Source organism: Haemorhous mexicanus, chromosome 25 (genome assembly GCF_027477595.1).
Source record: "Haemorhous mexicanus isolate bHaeMex1 chromosome 25, bHaeMex1.pri, whole genome shotgun sequence".
Taxonomy (NCBI): Eukaryota; Metazoa; Chordata; class Aves; order Passeriformes; family Fringillidae; genus Haemorhous; species Haemorhous mexicanus.
Genome location: NC_082365.1, coordinates 4,188,257 through 4,201,755, shown reverse-complemented (window position 1 = coordinate 4,201,755; position 13,499 = coordinate 4,188,257). Strand labels below are relative to the sequence as shown.

Below are 13,499 nucleotides of genomic sequence, written 5' to 3'. Positions count from 1 at the left end.
TTCGGGCTCCGTGCCGCTGCCGGTTCGGAGCCGCGGTGCCGGTGCCGCCGTGTCCCTCCCGTGTCCCTCCCGTGTCCCTCCCGTGTCCCGCCCGTGTCCCGCCGTGTCCCGCCCGTGTCGCGCCCGTGTCGCGTGTGCGGAAGCGGCGCGGGCGGTGACGCGCGGGCGGGAGGCGGAAGCGGCGCGGGGCGATCGCGGGGCGGCGGCGGCGGCGGGGCCGGGCCGGGCCCGGCGAAGCCGCGGGGCCATGACCGAGTACAAGCTGGTGGTGGTGGGCGCCGGCGGCGTGGGCAAGAGCGCGCTGACCATCCAGCTCATCCAGAACCACTTCGTGGACGAGTACGACCCCACCATCGAGGTGCGCGGGGCCGCGGGAGCCGGTGCGGGCTCGGGGCCGCGGGACGGGAGCGCGGGGGAGGCTCCGCCGGGCCGGGAGCGGATCCGCCGCCAGCTCCGCGCAGCCCGGCCCGGCCCGGAGCTCTGGGAGCGGTTCCTCCCCCGTTCCCCTCGGGCTTCCTAAAGCAGCCACAGGCAACCAAAAAGGCCGGCACGGGGCTGGGCAGGGCGGAGGTTCTGCTCGCAGGGAGGGTGTTCGTGATCGTCTTTTATTTTCGTCTCCTGTGGAGGAATTTCTTTAAAGCGACAGGAGTTCTGGGTTTTGTAACAAAGGACGAGAGGGCTTAGAGCCTCGTTTAAAATGGGGTCGTTTGGGCATGGTTTACAATGTGATTGTTTCGGTAATTTTTAAAATACTGTGGGTTTAGGTGTGATGGTTTTTCATCAGGGATGGATGAGAATCACATGGGTTGGAAGGGACCTTAAAGCTCATCCAGTTTCAACCCTGACACCTTCCCCTGTCCCAGGCTGCTCCGAGCCCTGTCCAACCTTGGGCACTTCCAGGGCTCCAGGGGCAGCCACAGCTTCTGCAGAAGAGCTGGCAAAGCTCCTCCTGCGTTTTGATGATGATATTTACGTCTCCCCCGTGTCCCGGGGGTGGCGGGAGCAGCGCAGGGCTCACGGTGCCCGTGTGTTGCAGGACTCGTACCGCAAGCAGGTGGTGATCGATGGCGAGACGTGCCTGCTGGACATCCTGGACACGGCGGGGCAGGAGGAGTACAGCGCCATGAGGGACCAGTACATGAGGACAGGGGAGGGCTTCCTCTGCGTCTTCGCCATCAACAACAGCAAATCCTTCGCCGACATCAACCTCTACAGGTACAGCTGGGCTGCCCCAGGGGCAGGGAGCGCGGGGACAGGGGGACAGGGCAGGGACCCTGGCTGAGTGAAGCACTGGAGTGCCTCAGGGAAGGCTCAGGAATGGACAAATGTTGAATCTCCCACTTCTTTCAGGAAGGTTTGTCACTGTTCAGTGCCAGTGCATGGAATCACAAACAGGGGTGGGTTGGAATAGACTTCAGATCTCATCCAGTTCCACCCCTGCCATGGCAGGGACACCTTCCACTAGTCCAGGGTGCTCCAAGCCCCATCCAGCCTGGCCCTGGACACCTCCAGGGATCCAGGGGCAGCCCCAGCTGCTCTGGGCACCCTGGGCCAGGCCTCAGCACCACCTTTAGTCAGTTAAGATTGGGGTGATTTTTATTCAGTTTTATTTATTTTTTATTAATCAATGCATATAAATATCTCCAAGGGGTGCCAAGAGAACAGTCTGAGACTCTTTTCCATGATGCCCAGGGACAGGACAAGGAGCAGTGGCCATAAAGTAAACCACAAGAAGTTCCACCTCAACATGAGGGAAAGCTTCTTTCTATGAGGGTGGCAGAGCCCTGGAGCGGCTGCCAGGGAGTTGTGGAGTCTCCCTGTCTGGACAAATCCAAACCCTCCAGGATTTGATCACCTGTTCCAGGTGATCTTGCCTTGGCAGAGGGGTCGGGCTGGGTGATCTCCAGAGGGCCCTTCCAAGCCCAGCTGTTCTGGGATTCTGGGAATCAGATGCCATTTGCAGCTAGAGAATATCATCTGTAAGGAAACGGGTGAGAAATCCAGAGTGAGTTATCCTTGGACAGAAAATGAAGTGTACAAAGTGCTTGGCCATCCTGCTGACCCCTGAGGCACCTTTAATGTGTTTTTGTTCCACAAGGTTGTTTGAATACTGAACTAAACCAGTTTTTCTATTTGGAAAATACTTCCTAATGTTGTTTTTTGAATAATTTGTCTTCCTAAAGAGAACAGATCAAGAGAGTGAAGGACTCAGATGACGTGCCCATGGTGCTGGTGGGGAACAAGTGTGATCTGCCCACGAGGACAGTGGACACAAAACAGGCCCAAGAATTGGCCAAAAGCTACGGAATCCCCTTCATAGAGACCTCTGCAAAAACGAGACAGGTGAGGGCTCCCCCAGGGCCTGACTTCTTCCTGGGAAATGCACCAAGGACATTTTCCCATCTGCTTTTGCCTTATTTACAGGAGAAGCATTTTTTCAATCCCTTTACAGTTTTTTGCTTTTATTTCCCCGCTCACTCTCAGTTTGAAAGAGTTCTGGGCTGGGTCAGTACAGGAATCACTTCAGACTCGCCCTGACTTCCTTTCAAGTGGGTCATGTTGATAAATAACAGAGAATAAAAAAATTTCTACTCCCCCGAAGTTACTAAATAAAACTTAAAGACTAACTAGGAAAAAAAATACTCAAAATAACAAACATAACTGATACCAGTAAATATAAAGAGACCTGCAGTGGTTTTATGGAAAATTATGTAACTAGAAAAAATAATACATGCCCCAAAAAATGTTAAAATTCACCTTTACTATCAAAACATTCAAATGCAACCACCAAAAACCCTTTTTAATAAACCTCCAAAACCATAAAAAGGCCTCCCAATAAGAAACAAATACCTGCAAAATAATTCCTAAAAAATAATACTTATGTCTTTAATAAAAACCACATTTTAACCATAATAAATAAAAAACCTTTTTATTATAAAGTCTCACAAAGCACACAGAAGAAAAAGAAACCCAGCTACTTTCTACTGCTTCAAATGATGTTAAAATTTTGATTCCAGCCAATTTCAGCACGGTGCAGTGCTGGCAGGAGGAGCAGCAGAGTTTCAGCTGCTCTCCCTGGGGAGTGTCAGAGGCTCAGCTCACTCACCCCAGACCTGCTGGGTTCTCTTGGCTCGTTAATGAAAGCCAATTAGCAGATTATGATGGCAGACAGAATTCCCCAGACTGGACTTATGGGCTTCTCCAAAGCCTCCAGCCAGCCCTGGAGCAGGGGAACAGAGCAGGGAAGGTGCAATTATTGAGCAGCAGCCAGAAAATTCTGAAGAGCTGAATTCTAAGAATTCTAAAATTAGGAGTGTCTGGCTTCCTGCATGGAACCTCCCTGAGATCCAGTTTTCCATGTTTATTTTAGTGGCTGTTACCCCAGGAGGGGTCAGGCTGGGACACCCAAATGGGATTCCTCCTCTCGGGAACCATGGGATCAGTTGGGGGCTGCTCTTCCTGCAGAATTGTGTCTTTCAAATCCATTCAGGGGTTCTGGCATGGTCAGATCAGTGATTTCAAAAGCTTGAGGGAAGAAAATCCCTGACCTTGTGTTTGCATTCAGGGTGTGGAAGATGCTTTTTACACCCTGGTGAGGGAGATCCGGCAGTACCGGATGAAGAAGCTCAACAGCAGCGAGGATGGGAACCAGGGCTGCATGGGACTGTCCTGCCTTGTCATGTGAGAAGGTGAGCTGGAGCCCCACTGTGCCCTGCCTCCTCTGCCTCCCAGCAGCTGCTAAATGTCCCATAAAAGGGTTTTCCCCTTTTAGAGAACGTATTTGTGGGAATGCTCCTCACTCGGGGTCACCAAGTGGGGTGCTGTACACAGGGGTCCCAGGACGAGGGAAGAGATGAGGATCCTGACTCCATGGTTCAGAAGGCTGATTTATTATTTTATGATATTTATTATATTCAAAGAAAATGATATATTAAAACTATACTAAAAGAATAGAAGAAAGGATTTCATCAGAGGGCTAGGAAGGAATAGAAAGGGATGGAATGATAATAAAATCCTGTGACTGACCAGAGAGTCCCAGACAGCTGGGCTGGGATTGGCCATTAATTAAAAACAACCACATGAGATTAATCCCAGATGCACCTGCTGCATTCCACAGCAGCAGAGAATCATTGTTTCCATTTTGTTTCTGAGGCCTCTCAGCTTCTCAGGAGAAAAAATTCTGGCAAAAGGATTTTCCATAAAATATATCCGTGACACATACTGATTCCCAGAGAATTGGATTCTGCAATGGATCCTACAATGGATCCTGCAATTGGATCCTACAATGTTTTAATGCTCAAAAAAGAAAAATTCCCCTCTAAGTTGGTGGCAGAGCTTAAACAAAGGAATTTTCATTCACATCACCCTTTTGGCTGATGGGTGGATGGAACAAGATGATCTTTAAGGTTGCTTCCAACCCAAAACATTCCATGATTTCCACCAACTCCAATGTGTGATTTGCTGTGTCATTCCTTTCTGGCTCCTTCTTTTGGGAAACCATTAGGACTGTTTGGAGCAGGTGCAATTTCTGAAGAAACCCCTTGAAGAGGGGTGTGCCCAGCTGAGTGTTTGACTCCTGCACAGCTCCCTGTGAGCTGTGTTCCTCTGGAACATGCTGATTCCAGGATTACCCAAATAAAATGGTGCAAGTTATGGAATCTGAGTCCCCAGCTAAAGGAAATTCCTTTCAACCATTCCCTGAGAGATGTGAAAACAGCCAGACCAGCTCAGCACTGGCACTGCTGCACTGCACATCCACCCCAGAGCTAATTAGTGCTAATTGGAGGTGCCTTTCTGTTCCAGATGCCAAGAAAACGTGGTTCAGGTGCAGCTGCTGGACAAGCCTCGATCTGTGCTGCCTCTCCTGCTGATCCCTGCAGTGTTTGGGTGCCAGTGACAGACTCTGGGCACCAGAGTTCATTAATTAGCACAAGGTCCTTCTCTGTGCTCCATCTGAAGAGAACATCTGTGGCATCTACCTCCCTGCTCAGCTCACGGGGCAGCAGCACCTCAGCATGTGCTGGGATTCTTCTCTCACTGTGTCACCTGGCTTGGTTCCAGAAGAAATCCAGTCACAACAGTGAACTATAGAGACTAAATGCTGTGAAAAAGATGACACTTTACCTCTAGAGTAAAAGCTAGAAGTGCTGTGTGTCCCCTGGGTGCTGGAATCCGTGCAGTGCTGTCAGAGGAGTGGCACGGTTGGTGTCACACGGGGTTGTGCCACCAGGACTGCCCCTGTCCCCTCTCAGCTGGGTGTCTGCTCTCTGTGCACCTGTACAGCAAAAGTGCAACATCTCCAGTGCCAGGAGTGCCACCTCCCTGATCCTCCATTTCTGTAATAAAAAGGAAAACCTTTCCTAACCAAGTGCCTGTTTGCTACGAAGATTGGAAGTTGTCCCTTGGGTTGAGGAAAAGCCCAAGGACTGGAATTTCTTGGGAGCTCATTGTGTCAAGCAGGCAAGTGTGCTGTGGGTGATCTGGGCCTGACAGGATCCTCCAGCAGGAATTTGGAAGGTCCAGCAGGCACTTGAGAGACTCTTGGACAAGGGAGGGGACACACTGCATCTGTGTTTTACTTTCTTTGTGGGTGGAACAGTTTATATTCTGTATTGTTTTCCTGCAGCATTCAGATCTCTTCTAAGTTGGACCAAACCTGTCAACTGTTCATTTTTAACATGAACTGCCAACATTTCTGGACAGCTTCTCACTCATTAATCTGGTAACTGGAGGTTGCTTTGGACAGCTGCTATTCAGCTCTCTCTGTAACTTGCAAATTGTTTTATTCTGAATTATTTTCTTACCACAGACTGTAAAAAGTCTCTTCAAAATGTCTCTAGACTGTAAAATTGGAGTTTCCTTGCCAGGGAAGGAGTGTGGGGGGTGAGGCTGACTCTGTCAGGGGTGCAGGAAGTGGCTGCTCCATCCCTGGAAGTGCCCAAGGCCAGCCTGGAGCACCTGGGCCACTGAAGGTGTCCCTGCCATGGCAGGGGTGGATGGGATGAGCTTTAAGGTCCTTCCCAACCCAAACCATCCTGGGGTTCTGTGATGGAGGGGAGGGGGCTGAGAGCTGCCACAGGACCTGAGCCAGCTTCTGCTTGCAGCATCCTTGCACAATGAGGAAGGGAATGAGTTCAGGGATGGCTCCACGGGAGCTCTGGGGCAGACTGGTGGAGTCCAGGGCTGCTCTGAGCGAGGGAGTTGTGAGCTGAGAGCCCTCCTGTGAGCTGAGCCAGCCCTTCCCCTGGTTCCCTGGTGCCCAGGAGTGCTCACTGCTCTGTCCTGGTGCTGCTGGGCTGGCTTCTGCCCTGCTCAGCTCAGCTGAGTTCAGCTCTGAGGAGGAGGAGGAGGAGGAAGGAGCCCTCAGCCAACAGAGGGAGCATTTGGTCAGTGCCAGGCCAGCAGAGCAGGGCAGTGGCAGGAGGCTCAGTTTCAGGTTCTTGGTGTCAGTCACACATCTTAATTTGGAGTGTTCAATTTCAAATGGGCAGTGGAAAGCAGCAGACAGAGAGGGAAGAATTTTTTCCTTTTACTGTTGCTTCCCTCACTACTTACAGTCTTCATTCTCTTCTTGGAATGAAGAGGATCAATCTGCATCACATTTGCTTTATCTGTGATAATCTTTAGAAATACTTTTTTCAATTTATTTTAACTTTGACTGATGTGACTGATAGGAACTAAATCCACAAAAAATTTAACATAAAATATTATTTTCCAGCAACGTACACACAATGGTGGGCAGAATTGTGGGGGCCATTGGCTCGAGTTCAGTTTGTTTGATGTTGCCCAGAGAAGCTGGGGCTGCCCCATCCCTGGAAGGGTCCAAGGCCAGGATGGAGCAGCCTGGGACAGTGGAAGGTGTCCCTGCCCGTGGGATGAGCTTTAAGGCCCCTTCCAGCCCAGAGCATTCCATGAGTGCAGGTCAAACCTGGCAGAGCTGCCACCCTGCAGAGCCAGGGCTGAGAAAGCTTTGTCAGGAGGATTTTCTGTCTAAGCCTTCCCTGAGGGTCTGCTCCTGAAGAGCCGTGGGGCACAAGGGCAGCCAGTTCAAAACAGCCCTGGGAGATGGGGAAAAGCTTTTGGGATACACACAGGACCAGCAGAAGGGGCAGTGTGGAGTCTGTGAGGACACTGAACGGTGACATTCTGCAACCCAGGTCCATGGGTGGGGTTTGATTTCTTGGGAAATGCAGGAATTGTTTCCCTGGCCAGAGCTCAGCTGCCTGTGGCCGTGGGAAGCCTCTGGCATTTGATGTTTGAAGGGTCTGTGGTCAGCCTGGGGAGTTATTTGGATGGAGGTTCATCACAGCAGTGCTCCACAGTAAAATGTACCAGCTGGAGCTCCAAAGCTGGGAATTCTCAGCAGTGTGTGGGAACTGACTGGAAAATGTATCTGCTGCTCTTTGCTGTTCCCTTTCTCTTGGGTTCTGGAAAACCTGAAAAGGGAAAAAGCCCTGGTGAGGACAGGTCTGTATTTGTGTCACCTTTGGAACCTTTGGAATGGTTTTTAGGATTTTTTTCAGTTTTTAGGGTGCTGCAGAGCTGACCTGCACAGGTGATACTTCCAAGTCCATAAATGTAGTTCCAAATCCAGCAAAAAATACAAAAGCAGGGTGTTGTACTGGTCAGGAGTGAACTGAGTGGTTGTGATTTGTTTCCAGCTGCCTCACAGAGAACCCTGGGCTTGGTGGCAGCCAAGAACTGGAAGGACAAAACCCTGTGAACTTTGGGGAGAGTTATTTAGAAGATAAGCACAGAAGGTTTTGCACAAGACAGGTCCCTGGAAAAATTGGTTTAGTAGGTTTGGTCCAAATATTGTTATTTAGAACAGCACAGCTCTGCACTAGTGCCAAGCTGATTTCACTGCCCTGACTGGGCAGAACAGACATGAAGAACTTTTGATGTAAAATATTGAAAATATTGAAATATTAAAAAAGGGTAAAGCTCTTGTTCAGAACCTCCAAGTGCCAATGACTGGAACAAATGTTTCTGTTGCTGTGGCTGAGCTCAGCTCAGTGGAGCCAGGGGAATCCTGGGGGTGTTTCTCTGTGTCCTCACTCCGTGTTCTTGCTCAAACCACTGCTCAGCTTCTGTCCCTGCCTTGCTGGGACTTTGGATTTTAACCAGGATCTTTAAGCTGCCATCATTTTTAGTACAGCTCAGCCTTAGAATTGGATTTCAAGTGGCCTCAGGCCTGTGGGGGATCACATTCTGACCTGCCTGTGCTCCTCACAAACTCCAAACCCTGAGTGTGTGCCTGTGGCAACCCTCAGGATGGTCAGGAAATGTTGGGATCTGGACTTTTAACCCAAGGGCTAATTTGTTGTTACTTTGTTTAATTCTTTGCTTTCAATAATGCATCTCTTTTGGTTTGGATTGAAGTAAATTATTTTGCTTCTTAAATAACTTTTTTAAAGAATAAACTTTGAATTCTTTGGTTGTTTTCTTTGGGTTCTGGGTGCAGGATCCATGAGTTACAGGAGGTTTTTCACAGATCCCTCTGTCTGTGGGTGGGATTTGCTCCATTCTGTGCTGGGGCAGGGGCAGCTCTGTCACAGATGTGCCCTGGAGCATCAATGAGCAGTGAGAGTGACCTTGAGACTGCCACAGCCTTGGTCCAGTCCTGTTTTAATCTTGCTGCTGCTGAATCTCTGTTTGCAGTGGGGTCTCTCATGCTGATTTACATTAAAAAGTGTGAGTCAGTTCTTTACTTGATACTCCAATGGCAAAACCAGCTGTTAAATTACTGCTGTGCCCAAACCATGCTCTGTTAGCCTTTACATTGCTTGATTCAGTCTTCTAAAATATTTCCCTGTTGCCTTCCCTCCTGCAAGAAGGCAAATTTTGTCAGAGCACACAGTGAATGTGCTTCAAGGGTATTTCTCCTCAGACCTCGTGTCAGGCAACTGAAACCTGGTGTCCAACCTGGGGTTTATGCCAGGAATTTAAAAACAGATCCCCAGGAGCAGGGACACACAGTTCCTGCCACTGCAGGTCCAGCCTGTGGCCAGAACATTCCCACCCTGAGCTGGGGTGCCTGCTGAAAACCCCAGGGTTCCTTGGCTTCTGCAGAGGTTTCCCTGCAGGGGGTTTGTTCCCTGGCCCAAAACCAGAGGAGCTGGTTTTGGTTGTGCCCTGGAACAGACTGCAGCAGCCCAGGGTCTGTGCAGGGGATGACTGAGAGCAAGGTGGGGTCACCTGTGGCATTCACATTCTCTGGAAAATCCCTTCACCCAGGATTTTGCTGCTGGGAAGCTGAGAAGCCTCAGAGAAAAGGAAAACAATTCTTATCTCATTTGCTTCTCCTGTGTTTTGCTGCTTTGGAATGAGTTTGGGGATTGTTTCCCCACAGGTGATTGTGTCATTGCATTCTGCTGGGAGTTGTTTTCACCCTTTGGCCAAGCAGGACCAAGCTGTGTCAGGGCTCTGGAAAGAGTCAGGAGTTTTCATTATTCTCTTTTTAGCTTTCTGTCTGTATCCTTTCTGTATTGTTTAGTACAGTTTAGTTTAGTATTCTTTAATATGATATAGTATCAAAAGTAATAAATCAGCCTGCTGAGAGCATGGAGTCAGATCCATCATTCCTGCCATGGGGCACCCCACAAATGCAACAGCCACCAAAGGGGTGTTGGGGACAGCCCAAGGTGACACAGAGACTCATCAGAAGGCATGAAAAGCACTTTATTATTAGAAATCCACAGTTCTCACAGAAACTATGTTGGACCTAGGACCTGATTGGCCTTTAGGAATCTTCTCTCACCTGTTGGTCAAGAAGGGACAACTCCTTCTTGTAAACATCTTTGACAAACAGAGATTGCCTGCCAGGTGCAGAGATTGAGATAATAATTGGTTTAATTCTTTCTCTGAGCTTTCTCACAGCTTCCCAGGAGAATCCTGGGAGAGCTCTGTCTCTCTCTGTTCAGGGGATGTGTGATTACCCCAGGCTGAGGAGAGGAGAATCTGCTGAGGGTTTCCCCAGTGCCTGATCCAAGCCCCAGCATGGCCAGGATGCCCTGGTGAGATCCCCCTTATCCCTTCCTCTTCAGGCTCCTCCTCTTCAGGAATTTAAACATTTCCTAGCAAAGCTTGCCCCTGGCCTCTGTGGGTGCAAGCTGGAGGAAGATCCTGCTCAGTAACCCAAATTTCTGGTCCAAGCATTCTCCCTTGGCTGGACCTGGGTGGAACCAGGGCAGCTCAGAGGTAAAAGTGGGGGCGTTTAGAGGCACTCCAAAGCCTCTGGGTGGGAATCCCTCACTTTCCAACTGAAAAGAGTGGGAAGAGAGGCTGTTTGTGTCAGCCCTTGAGCTTGCACAGGCCCTGGATCTAACTTTAGCACAGCATGCTCAGGCTTTACTCAGATTTCCACCATGAGCCCACCCAAGCTCACCCTGTGATTAAAAAAGCTGAGGGATCAAAAGACCAAGATTCTCTTGAGGAAGATGACCTCTGTGTCCTAAAGGTCATTTTTGGTTTCAGATGTGAATCCTGAGAACCCAAGGAGGGTTAAGGGCTGATTTAGTCCTTGTGGGAGAGCAAACAAGAGGAGACAGATTTTATGGGCCTTGAATGACCCAGTTAAACAATAATGTGGTGTGGGGACTCTCATACTTGGGGATGGGTCAGAGCAAGAAGAATTCAGAACCTGAACATTTTATCAGCATGAGGGGGAGACCAAAGCTGACCCACCATCCCAGCTTTACCCTGGTGCTGCCCCCCTGCAGCTGGAGGGAGGGAAATTTATATTTTCAGGGAATAACAGGGAAGGGGGAGTAAAATTCCCTAAATTCTGGAGAATTTCTCAATTGTCACCCAGCTTGTTTTGAAGTTGTGCCCATCAAATAATGGGAACATCTCTTCCAGAGAGTTTCTCGATGTTGTGGAAATGATCTCAGCTGGAGAAGCTGCTCCAGGTCTCACCTCACTGGATTCCTGTGCTCCTAAGGACAAAATCCACGGCTTCTCATTTCCAGCTCTGTATTTTATTTTATTTTATTTTATTTTATTTTATTTTATTTTATTTGTGCAGGTGACTCTCTCACCTATTCCAGCTTTCTTCTTGGACAAGAGCTTTCCATGGCTGCTCCTGCAAAACGTGGCACAGGAATCCCTTGGATGCACATAGAATTCCAAACAATTCCAGGTTCTGCTCCCTTCAATGCTCTGACCAAAGCCACCCTCTAAACCAGAGCCCAAATGCTTTGTCCTATTCCAGGGCAGCTTTTCAATGCCATCAAGAATAGAAGCACAAACAGGGAAAGATTCTTCTTCACCTCAAAACTCTTTTATCCTCCTGCCCTGTTCAGTTTCACCACTTCCCACCAGGAATCTCAGTAAGGAGCTCAGAGTTGTCCTGGCAGCAGGCAGGACACAGCAAATTCTGGCCTCTCTTCACACAGGAGGTGATTTCCAGTTGCAGGTGAGATCTGAAGAAGGTCTGAGGACACCCTGAAGGAGGTACAGCCCTCAAAGCCAACCTGCTGGAAACAACCTGCTTCAGAGGGAGGCAGGAGGTGCCTCCCAAGCCGAGAGCTGCTGTGCCAGACCCAGGCTGAGGCAGGAGCTCCCTGACCCACCCTGGGCTGACTGAGAGCTGCTCTCTGTCAGCTACACCTCAGCTGTGGCTCACCACATCCAGAACTGATTATCAAATCAACATTATGGCACAAAGCTTGGAAAAGGCAGTTCCTGACAAGCTCAGGAGCAAACTGTGGCTCCTTGCACCTTCCTTTTATTTGTTGGCTTCAGCTGTGAAGAAGTGAGGACATCTGGGCAGCCCTGGGGGTAAAATCCAGGCTTTCAAACACATCCCTCCCTCAGGAAAAACCTCAACAGCTCAGGTGAGAGCACATGGTTTGTACCTATCCACAGCCCCTGTTCTGATTGGAATTTCCTTTAAACCTTTGGTTCAGCACAGAAGGTATCAGCTTTTAGTCTCTCTTAAAAGACTGAATTCCACAGATCACATTAGAAAGGTGCAGCTGCCCTGGAAATCAGAAATCTGGCCAGACACCAGGTGACACTTCACAAAATGAAAAATACAAACCTGACTTAAAGAAAATGATTAATTAAATTTGATCAATTAAATGGAATAAAATTTAATTAAATTTGAGCCCTGCTTTCAGCTGTTTCAGTGCAAGTGCTTGTGGCTGCACTTTAAATAGTCCCACAGTTGATCTCCACTCTCCTTTTAGAGTGGGAGAGTCTGATTACAGGGAAGGGAAAGCAGTAAAATTAGTGTTGAGCTGCCAGGCAGTCACTTGGCCCCTTGTGCTCGGGGACTCTGGGGTGTTACTGAGGCTCTGCAAACGCTGCTGAGATGTCTCGGGTGAGAATTCCAGGTAGGTCTGAAAGCCAAGTGTGAGCCAAGGGGCCACAGGGCAGGTTCCAGGCCCACAGCCTCAGAGATTTGGATGTGTGGTGTCCAGGGGACCTCCCTGGGGCCTTTGGGCCTTTTTCTTCCCGCTTGGAGATGTTTTTGGATAGCGCAGTAAAGAAGCTGTGTAATTGTTGAAACCTTCCTCTGCTTGTACTGAAGGAAAATATTGTCTCTCCTGGGTGTGATGTGTCCTGTAGTGACATCAGTGAATCCCTGTGGAAGGGCTCAGAGGGATTTCAGGAATCTCTGGTCCCCCTGGTGAAGCTCAGCTGTGGGGAGCTGCAGCCCCAAGGGGATGGCAGCAGGAGCAGGGCCAGCCAGGCTCTGCAGGGTGTGCAGAGGGACATGTGGCAGGTGACTGCAGAGCCCTGGGTGATAACAGCCCCAAAGAGCCCTGACAGGAGCATGTTTGGAATTGCAGGGCTGTGGTGTCAGAGACACTGTCCCAGCACATGAAGCTGGTGTTAAAACCTGGCCCTGCACAATCAAGGGGAGGTTGTGAACCTTCCTGAGTGTAATTTCCATCCACCAAAGAGATGAAAGGTCAAACTAAACATTTCTGGGATGCTTTGTAGGCAGATGAATGCGTGCAGTCAGGACTCTGGAGTGTGTGTTCCACAGGCTGGGCTTTGGGCAGTCAGCAGCTGTGATGCCAGAGCTGCAGCCTGAGCTGCTGGGTCAGAGGGAAGGGCAGGGGCTGGGCCTCAGAGTGCTGCTGCCCCCATGTCTGAGCAGCAGAGAGGCTCTGTGGGACTGCAGTGTCCCAGCTGTCTGACCCTGCTGGGGAACAAGGGGAGCTGTGAGCACAGGGGGATGGAACTCGGCATCCCTGAAATGACCACCCATGCTGAGGGCCACAGAGAGGGCACTCACGGGCAAAAAATAGCAAAGCCTGGTGCTCTGAGTCCCTGGAATATCTGCTTGACTGGTCAGCAGAAGGCTGTGCTGCCCTCCCTGTGTCCCTCTGCAGCCCTGCAGGTGCAGGGAGAGCCCTTCCAGGCCAGCTCGGCCTCAGCACAGGACTGCTGCCTGCCAGCAGTGGAGTGAGAGCATCTGGGTTCCAGAGGATGCTCCACCTGGGCACTGCAGGGAAAGCAGGGACTGTGCCAGGCAGAAGCTGTGC

The 13,499-nt window shown here is 50.0% G+C and overlaps 1 protein-coding gene across 2 annotated transcripts; it reads left to right on the top strand.

Annotated features, from left to right (window-relative positions):
- The first annotated feature begins 190 nt into the window (after window positions 1-190).
- Window positions 191-12,109, top strand: NRAS (NRAS proto-oncogene, GTPase). Of its 2 annotated transcripts, none has more exons than XM_059867504.1 (5): window positions 191-358; window positions 1,037-1,215; window positions 2,184-2,343; window positions 3,566-3,689; window positions 11,027-12,109. In XM_059867504.1, exons 1-4 carry the CDS (start codon window positions 248-250, stop codon window positions 3,683-3,685), a joined length of 570 nt encoding a protein of 189 aa, XP_059723487.1. In that variant the 5' UTR covers window positions 191-247; the 3' UTR covers window positions 3,686-3,689; window positions 11,027-12,109. The 2 variants fall into 2 exon arrangements, with proteins under 2 accessions (XP_059723487.1, XP_059723486.1); XM_059867503.1 differs by lacking the exon at window positions 11,027-12,109 and adding an exon at window positions 4,804-5,835.
- Window positions 12,110-13,499: the final 1,390 nt, after the last annotated feature.

Coding starts and splice junctions, on each gene's coding strand:
- NRAS (XM_059867504.1), top strand. CDS start 248: ATGACCGAGTACAAGCTGGTGGTGGTGGGCGCCGGCGGCGTGGGCAAG. Junction 359..1,036: donor AGTACGACCCCACCATCGAG/GTGCGCGGGGCC, acceptor CGTGTGTTGCAG/GACTCGTACCGCAAGCAGGT. Junction 2,344..3,565: donor CCTCTGCAAAAACGAGACAG/GTGAGGGCTCCC, acceptor GTTTGCATTCAG/GGTGTGGAAGATGCTTTTTA.